This window comes from Mustelus asterias, chromosome 19 (assembly GCF_964213995.1).
Source record: "Mustelus asterias chromosome 19, sMusAst1.hap1.1, whole genome shotgun sequence".
NCBI lineage: Eukaryota > Metazoa > Chordata > Chondrichthyes > Carcharhiniformes > Triakidae > Mustelus > Mustelus asterias.
Genome location: NC_135819.1, coordinates 14,934,438 through 14,944,124, shown reverse-complemented (window position 1 = coordinate 14,944,124; position 9,687 = coordinate 14,934,438). Strand labels below are relative to the sequence as shown.

The 9,687-nt window shown below is 51.0% G+C and overlaps 1 protein-coding gene across 1 annotated transcript in view; it reads left to right on the top strand.

Annotated features, from left to right (window-relative positions):
• The first annotated feature begins 271 nt into the window (after nucleotides 1-271).
• The window catches only part of LOC144507796 (large ribosomal subunit protein mL64-like), a 10,142-nt gene continuing 726 nt past the window's right edge, over nucleotides 272-9,687 (top strand). The window contains 2 exon segments of the mRNA XM_078235097.1: nucleotides 272-644; nucleotides 8,924-8,944. Of these exon segments, the coding sequence (XP_078091223.1) occupies nucleotides 291-644; nucleotides 8,924-8,944 (375 nt within the window). The 5' untranslated portion in view covers nucleotides 272-290.

Here is a 9,687-nt window from a genome sequence, read left to right as displayed (position 1 = left end):
CGCCAGCATCTCCACATCATGACTTACAGATGCTGCCAGACCTGCTGAGATTTTCCAGCATTTTCTCTTTTGGTTCCAAATAAACCTGTTGGACTTTAACCTGGTGTTGTCAGATTTCTTGAGTGGCAGCAAATGAACGTTTAGAAGGCTAGATGTTGCAATGTGAAGGGTGGGTCACTTGCACACTTGATTTTGTCTGAGTGCAGCTACTTTTTAAAAAGTTGTGGAAAACCTTTCAGCAGGCGCTTTGAGAGCCACCTCAGGGGGCGGGAGGACCCCCCGGATCCAAGATGGCGGCGCCCATGTTGGCGGCTCTGGGGCGGCGGCTTTTCCTGCGGCTCCCGGCCCCGCTGCGGGAGGCCCGGGCCGGCTACAACGCCCGGCGACTGGGCCTGGACCTGAGCGGCTTCTACCTGCCGCACGACGGCAGCCCCGAGTGGCAGCGGAGCCCACAGGCCCTGCGCAAGCGGTACGGCCGCTGGGGCAGCGCCTCGGGGGTGGAGGCCGCCTCACTGTGGCCGCAGGCCGGGGGGGCCCTGGCCGCCCACCAGGCCGAGTGGGAGCCCAGCCTGCAGCAGATGCAGAGCAACCTCCGCGCCCAGGAGCTGGAGCAGCAGAAGAAGCAACGGGAGAGGTGAGAGAGAGTTACGTTGCTATAGCGCCTGTCCCATCCACAGCACAGGGTTGCCAACTCCTCCCGGATTGGCCTGGACTCTCCCAGAATTGTGAGATTCTAGGGAGAAATTGAGATTTAAAAAATAAATTATCAATCCCACCTTCCAGGTGCTGCCAGACCTGCTGAGATTTTCCAGCATTTTCTCTTTTGGTCTCTGATTTTTACTAGATATCAAACTATTGAAAATTGGGATGGTTTTTTAGCTGGTATCAAGTGCCAGTGCGGGGATAGGCCTGGGTGGGATCATTGGCGGTGCAGACCCGATGGGCTGAATGGCCACCTCCTGCACAGTATGGATTCTACCATTCTATAGATTAACACGGCTGCCTCACTGCACCAGGGACCCGGATTCGATTCCCAGCTTGGATCACTGTCTATGTGGAGTTTGCACGTTCTCCCCGTGTCTTGCGTGGGTTTCCTCCGGTTTCCTCCCACAGTCCGAAAGACGTGCTGGTTAGGGTGCATTGGCCATGCTAAATTCTCCCTCAGTGTACCCGAACAGGCGCCGGAGTGTGGCGACAAGGGGGATTTTCACAGTAACTTCATTGCAGTGTTAATGTAAGCCTACTTGTGATTCTAAGAAATAAACTTTAAACTTGATTGGTTAATGAATTGCTTTTCTTCCCTACTGGTGTGGGAAGCAGTGTGCCAACACGGATGGACATGTTGGCTGACTGATGGTTGGAGTGTGGTGAGGGGTGGGAAGCAGGGGCAAGTAATGCACTGAAATATCCAGGGATACATTTAATCGCAGCTGGCAACCCAAGTCTCAAAGTACTTTACAGCCACTTTGTGTCTGTCTTGTTTGAGGTTGGCCGAACAATGAACTATCTTTTTCCACTGATTTCTATCATTCGCTGCCTGTCCTCTAGAGAGGCGCCAGTCCACGTTCTGATATCCATTTTGGGTCTTCTGTGCGTGTTTTCCAGATGTTTTGCCTTGCGTCACCTCTCTTGTTTTCCTAAACGTGCCCCTCCAGCTCAAATCACCTATCCAAAATACGTGAGCTTCCTCGACATCACTGCCTCAGAAAAGTTACTCTTAACACCAGCTTACTTGAGCACCCACACATTTGTCTGTCTGGCTGAACATAAAGCATATACGTCTGAGTGCTTTCATTTCAAATACTCTATTCGAGCCTCGTCACTCGCTTTTCATAGAAGAATCATAGAATATCTACAGTGCAGAAGGAGGCCATTCGGCCTATCGAGCCTGCACCAATAACAATTCCACCCAGGCCCTATCCCCATAATCGCACATATTTACTCTGCTAATTCCCCCTGATACTAAGGGGCAATTTAGCAATGGCCAATCTACTTAACCTGTACATCTTTGGACTGAGAGGGGAAACCGGAGCACCTGAGGAAACCCACACAGACACGGGGAGAATGTGCAAACTTCACACAGACAGTGACCCGAGGCTGGAATCGAACCTGGGTCCCTGGCGCTGTGAGGCAGCAGTGCTTGCCATTGTGCAGCTGTCCACATTATCACCGGCCACACAATGGCTTTCAGAAGACAAATTTTCATTATAATCGAGATGTTGTGGCTATCCCATACTGTTTTTAAGTGAAGTCTTCATTTCAGTCCTGAAGTGTAGTCACTGCAATCTCTCTCCAGTTAAACAATTCTGCTTTTCTTCCTCCCAAAGTTCACATTTTCCCACGTTGTACTGGATCTGCCAAATTTTTGCCCACTCAGACGTATCCATAGCCCTTTGCGTCCTTTAGTCCTCCGCACAACCTACCCTCCTACCTATCTTTGTAAAATCAGCAAATTTAGCAACTATACATTTTATTTGAATCATTAACCTAGATTTTTAAAATTCATTTGTGGGACATGGGTGTCGCTGGCTGGGCCAGCATTCATTGCCAATCCCTAGTTGCCCTTGGCGGGCAGCTGAGAGTCAACCACATTGCTGTGGCTCTGGAGTCACATGTAGGCCAGACCAGGTAAGGATGGCAGATCGTCTTCCCTATGGCGACACAGTGGTTATCACAGCTGCCTCACAGCGCCAGGGACCTGGGTTTGATTCCCGGATTGAGTCACTGTCTGTGCAGAGTCTGCACATTCTCCCCGTGTCTGCATGGGTTTCCTCCGGGTGCTCCAGTTTCCTCCCACAGTCCAAAGATGTGCAGGTTAGGTGGATTGGCTATGCTCAATTGCCCCTTCATGTCAGGGGGACTAGATAGGGTAAATGCATGGGGTTATGGGGATAGGGCCTGGGTGGGATTGTGGTCGGTACAGACTCGATGGGCTGAATGGCCTCCTTCTGCACTGCAGCACTCTATGATATTAGTGAATCAGATGGGTTTTTCCGACAATCGTTTCATGGTCATCATTAGACATTTAATTTCAGATTTTTATTGAATTCAAACTCCACCATCTGCCGTGGCGGGATTCGAACCCGGATCCCCAGAATGTTAGCTGAGTTTCTGGATTAATAGTCTAGCGATAATACTACTAGGCCATTGCCTCTTCTAGTAAGTAATTGAGGCCCCAGCACTGATCTTTGTGGCATTCCACTAGTTCCAGCTTGCCCACCGAGAAATGATTGATTTATCCCGCCTCTCTGCTTCCTGTTCGCTAGCCAACCCTCTATCCATGCGAAGATGTTGCCCTCCAACATCACAAGCTCTTATCTTATGTAGTGGCCTTTGATGTGGCACCAAGGGAAGCAGACCGCATCTGCAAATTTCCCATTATCCACCCTGCTTGTTACTTCCCCAAAGAACTCGAATAAATTAGTCAAACGTGATTTTCCCTTTCGCAAGATCACATTAGCTCTGCTTGATTGTAATGTAAAAAACAAAGCAGCCAGCTTGAGCACATTTAATTGCAGTTGGCAACCTGAAATCTTCCAGGGTACATTTAGAAACATAGGAAATAGAACATAGAAAAGCTGCAGCACAAAACAGGCCCTTTGGCCCCACAAGTTGTGCCGAACATATCCCTACCTTCTAGGCCTACCTATAACCCGCCATCCCATGTACTCATCAAGGAGTCTCTTAAAAGACCCAATTGAGTTTGCCTCCACCACCACTGACGGCAGCCGATTCCACTCACCCACCACCCTCTGTGTGAAAAATTTCCCCTGTACCTACCCCCCAGCACCTTAAACCTGTGTCCTCTCGTAGCAGCCATTTCCACCCTGGGAAAAAGCCTCTGAGAGTCCACCCGATCTATGCCTCTCAACATCTTATATACCTCTATTAGGTCTCCTCTCGTCCTACGTCTCTCCAAGGAGAAAAGGCCGAGCTCCCTCAGCCTATCCTCATAAGGCGTGCCACTCAATCCAGGCAACATCCTTGTAAATCTCCTCTGCACCCTTTCAATCTTTTCTACATCCTTCCTGTAATGAGGCGACCAGAACTGAGCACAGTACTCCAAGTGGGGTCTGACGAGGGTCTTATACAGCTGCATCATTATCCCCGGACTCCTAAACTCAATCCCTCGATTGATAAAGGCCAGCACACCATACGCCTTCTTAACCACCTCCTCCACCTGCGGGGCAGATTTTAGAGTCCTATGGACCCGGACCCCAAGGTCCTTCTGATCCTCTACACTGCTAAGAGTCTTTCCCTTTATATTGTACTCCTTCATCCCATTTGACCTGCCAGGTGCAGGAATAGGCCATTCGGCCCTTTGAGCATCATTCAATATGGCCATGGTTGATCACGCACTTTCAGTATCCCACTCCCACTTTCTCTCCATATCCCTTGATCCCTTTAGCCGCAAGGGCCACGTCCAGCTCCCGCACTGGACCAACAGCTTTCTGTGATAGAACAAAGAAAATTACAGCACAGGAACAGGCCCTTCGGCCCTCCAAGCTTGCATCAACCATGCTGCCCGACTGAACTAAAACCCCCTACCCTTCCAGGGACCATATCCCTCTATTCCCATCCTATTCATGTATTTGTCAAGACGCCCCTTAAAAGTCACTATCGTGTCTGCTTCTACTACCTTCCCCTGGCAGCGAGTTCCAGGCACCCCCCACCCTCTGTGTCTGAATTCCACACGTTCACAACTCTGAGTGGAGAAGTTCTTCCTCATCTCAGTCCTGAGATTGCAGTTGGCAACCCGAGTGCTTTACAATCACTACGTCCGTGTCTTGTTCCGAGCGTTGACCGCACTATGAACTGTCTTTTTCCACAGATCTCTATTCCTCGCTGCCCGTCCCCTAGCAAGCTCCAACATGGAGCGTGGGTTTTCAGTGGCGATTGTGGGATAAATATTGACCAGGACATTGGGAAGAGTTCCCCCATCGAGGATCACTTTCCACCTCCTTCCCGATGAGTGCTGTGGGATCTTTTGAATTGACCTCATTGGGCGTTGGTTTAATGTTTCCTCTGGAAGAAGGCACATCTTGGCAGTGCAGCGTGTACTGTGCTGGGAGCGCCAGCTTGGGTTGTTCTTTGGAGGTCTGTGGAATGAGACTTTTTTTATCCATTCGTGGGACATGGGCGTCGCTGGCTGGGCCAGCATTTGTTGCCCTCGAGAAGGTGGTGTCGAGGTGCCTTCTCGAACAGCTGCAGTCCCTGTGGTGTAGGTACATCCACAGTGCTGTTAGGGAGGGGGTTCCAGGATTTTGACCCAGCGACAGTGAAGGAACAGCCGATATATTTCCCGGGTGGCACAGTGGTTAACACTGCTGCCTCTCAGTGCCGAGGACCCAGGTTCAATTCCCGGCTCGAGTCACTGTCCATGTGGAGTCTGCGCATTCTCCCCGTGTCTGCGTGGGTTTCCTCCGGGTGCTCCGGTTTCCTCCTCCAGTCCGAAAGATGTGTTGGCCGTGCTAAATTCTCCCTCGGTGTAACCCGAACATGGGCCGGAGTGTGGCGACTAAGGGATTTTCACAGTAACTTCATTGCAGTCTTAATGTAAGCCTACTTGTTTGATTTGATTTGATTTATTATTGTCACGTGTATTGGCATAGAGTGAAAAGTATTGTTCCTTGCGCGCTATACAGACACTGTGTGACACTAATAATTAAGCTTTTAAACTGGGACCAAAGCCCGCACTCGGGACCTGACCCTTGGTGCACTCGACCTTCTGAGCTGCCAAGTGCTTGATGTGAGTTGTGACAATGTCCTCGCCCACTTCACAGCTGCTCAACGAGGTGCTAATGCAGGGTTTTAGCAGCAGGCGTGAAAATGTAGATCAGCAGCAGGTCATATAATCAAAGGCGAGAAAGTCCTTTGTGGTTTATGGCCACAGAGATGATGGTGGGCTCCTCCTCACTGACCTTTGTTCAAAGGTTTGCAACTTCAGGGCAGCATTCCCTGCACTTAGGTGCTAACTTCAGGCCCATTCTAAAATCTGCACTGTCTTGCTAAAGCTGCAAAGAAAAGCTTTAACCCTTCTAACTAATACTTTTCAAATACTTCGATCACTCACTGGCAAAAGGAACCCAAGAAGCAGGCACTTTTAATTTACTTTTGGGTTTTGCTGTGATCTGGATTCCGGGTGGTGGAGGCTGATTCAGTAACTTCCAGACGGTGATAGGAACATAGGAGCAGGCCATTCTGCCCCTCGAGCCTGCTCTGCTATTTAACCAGAACATAGTTCATTTTCTACCTCAAAACTATCTTCCATGGCACAGTGGTTAGCACTGTTGCCTCACAGCGCCAGGGACCCGGGTTCGATTCCCGGCCTTGGGTCACTGTCTGTGCGGAGTCTGCACGTTCTCCCCGTGTCTGCGTGGGTTTCCTCCGGGTGCTCCGGTTTCCTCCCACAGTCCAAAGGTGTGCAGATTAGATGGGTTGGCCATGCTAAATTGCCCCTTAGTATCCAAAGATATGCATGTTAGGTTGGATTGGCCATGCTAAATTGCCTATGTGGAGTCTGCACGTTCTCCCTGTGACTGCGTGGGTTTCCTCCGGGTGCTCCGGTTTCCTCCCACAGTCTGAAAGACGTGCTGGTTAGGGTGCATTGGCCGTGCTAAATTCTCCCTCAGTGTTACCCGAACAGGTGATGAGGTGTGGCGACTCGGGGATTTTTATAGTAACTTCATTGTTGTGTTAATGTAAGCCTACTTGTGACTAATAAATAAACTTTAAACTGGGACCAAAGCCCGCATTCGGGACCTAACCCTTTGTGTCCAAAGATGTGCAGGTTAGGTGGATTGGCCATGCTAAATTGCCCCTTAGTGTCCAAAGATGTGCAGGTTAGGGGGATTGGCCACATTAAATGCATGGGGTTATGGGGGTTGTGGGACCTGGGTGGGATGGTGTTTTGGAGGGTTAGTGCAGACTCGATGGGCCACATGGCCTCTTTCTGAACTGTAGGGATTCTGTGATTCCCTCATTATACCCATAGCCCTTGGTGTCATTGGTATCTAGAAATCTCTTGACCTCTGCTGGCAATGCACCCCACGACGGAGCTGCCACAACTCCCTCTGTTCCAAAGATTCACCACGCTCTGAGTGACAAGTTTCTCTATTTCTCAGTCCTAAATGATCTGCCCTGGGACTGTGATGTGAATCCTAAGTACTTGAAAAATGTGGGAGGGGATTGCAGTGAAGTGGGTTTAATTGGATCACTCTTTCAAAGGGCCAGCATAAGTATGAAGGCTGAGTGGCCAGCTCCTGTGCTGCTGGAGTCTATGCCCATAGCTTGGCTAAGATCAGTGAGTGGCACTGGCAGCGGTCACAATATGTTTACTTCAGCTTTGTTACTGGGTGGCACGGTGACACAGTGGGGTTAGCACTGCTGCCTCACAGCACCAGGGACCCAGGTTCAATTCCCAGCCTGGGTCACTGTCTGCGTGGAGTCTGCACATTCTCCCCGAGTCTGCGTTGGTTTCCTCCGGATGCTCCGGTTTCCTCCCACAGTCCAAAGATGTGCGGGTTGGGTGGATTGGCCAGGCTAAATTGCCCCTTAGTATCAGGGGGACGAGCTAGGGTAAATATATGGGGTGATGTGGAAAGGGCCTGGGTGGGATGTGGTCAGTGCAGTCTCGATGGGCTGAATGGCCTCCTTCTGCACTGTAGGGATTCTATGTGGAAATATTCGCTGTCAACTGTGTAGACCCAGAGCCTCGGCCCCTGAACCAAACCGAGGTGCTTTTTACTGTCTCTGGAGCGGTGTTCAACAGAAACTTTGTATTTATGTAGCCTCTTCTAGGTAGATGCAAGGAGGATGTTCTCAACGGTGGGGGAGTCCAGAACCAGGGGACACAGTCTGAGGATTCGGGGTAGACCATTTAGGACGAAGATGAGGAGACATTTCCTCACCTAAAGAGTATTGAGCCTGTGGAATTCATTACCACAGGAAGTAGTTGATGAAGTAGGGGCGGCGCGGTAGCACAGTGGTTAGCACTGCTGCTTCACAGCTCCAGGGTCCTGGGTTCGATTCCCGGCTCGGGTCACTGTCTGTGTGGAGTTTGCACATTCTCCTCGTGTCTGCGTGGGTTTCCTCCGGGTGCTCCGGTTTCCTCCCACAGTCCAAAGATGTGCGGGTTAGGTTGATTGGCCAGGTTAAAAATTGCCCCTTAGAGTCCTGAGATGCGTAGGTTAGAGGGATTAGTGGGTAAAATATGTGGGGTAGGGCCTGGGTGGGATTGTGGTCGGTGCAGACTCGATGGGCCGAATGGCCTCCTTCTGCACTGTAGGGTTTCTATGATTTCTATGATGCCAAAACATTGAATGTATTCAAGAAGCAGTTAGATACAGCACTTGGGGCAAAGAGGATTCAAGGATATGGGGGGGAAGGTGGGATCAGGATGTTGAGTTGGATGATCAGCCGTGATCGTGATGAATGGCGGAGCAGACCTGAACATAAGAAATAGGAGCAGGAGTAGGCCATCTAGCCCCTCGAGCCTGCCCCGCCATTCAATCAGATCATGGCTGATCTGAAGTAGATCAGTTCCACTTACCCGCCTGATCCCTATAACCCCTAATTCCCTTACCGATCAGGAATCCGTCTATCCGTGATTTAAACATATTCAACGAGGTAGCCTCCACCACTTCAGTGGGCAGAGAATTCCAGAGATTCACCACCCTCTGAGAGAAGAAGCTCCTCCTCAACTCTGTCCGAAACCGACCCCCCTTTATTTTGAGGCTGTGCCCTCTAGTTCTAGCTTCCTTTCTAAGTGGAAAGAATCTCTCCACCTCTACCCTATCCAGCCCCTTCATTATCTTATAGGTCTCTATAAGATCCCCCCTCAGCCTTCTAAATTCCAACGAGAACAAACCCAATCTGCTCAATCTGAAGGGCTGAATGGCCTCCTCCTATTTTCTATTTCAAGCTGGCAAAACGAGTTGCCAAGGCGCTTCACATTATCAACTGAGCTACGTAAGGAGATATTCAGACAGGTGGCAAATTATAAGGAGACCTTGAAGGGAGGGGGGAGGTTCAGAGGTTGTGGGGTGGGGGTGGGGGGGTGGAATTCCAGGGTCCCCCAGGCAGCTGAAGGCATGGCGGCCCTTGTGGAGGGAAGGGGATACAGGAGGCCAGAGCTGGAGGAGCAGGGATCTTGGAGGGTTGTGGATGAAATTATAGCAGGGTGGCCCAGTGGGTTAGTGCTGCTGCCTCACGGCGCCAGGGACCCGGGTTCGATTCCCGGCTCGGGTCACTGTCTGTGTGGAGTCTGCACATTCTCCCCATGTCTGCGTGGGTTTCCTCCGGATGCTCCAGTTTCCTCCCACAGTCCGAAAGACGTGCGGGTTAGGGTGCATTGGCTGTGCTAAATTCTCCCTCAGTGTACCCGAACAGGCGCCGGAGTGTGGTGACTAGGGGATTTTCACAGTAACTTCATTGCAGTGTTAATGTAAGCCTACTTACACTAATAAATAAACTTTAAACTTTAGAATGGGGGTGGGGAGAGAGGGAGGGGGCTGGATGGGGTAGTGAGGGAGGGGGCTGAGTGGGGGGGTAGGGAGGGTGGGGGGCTGGGTGGGGGTGGGAGGGGGGTTAGGGAGGGGGCTGGGTGGGGGTGGGAGGGGGGCTGTGTGTGGGGGGGGTTAGGGAGGGGGGCTGGGTGGGGGAGTAGGGAGGGGGCTGGGTGGGGGA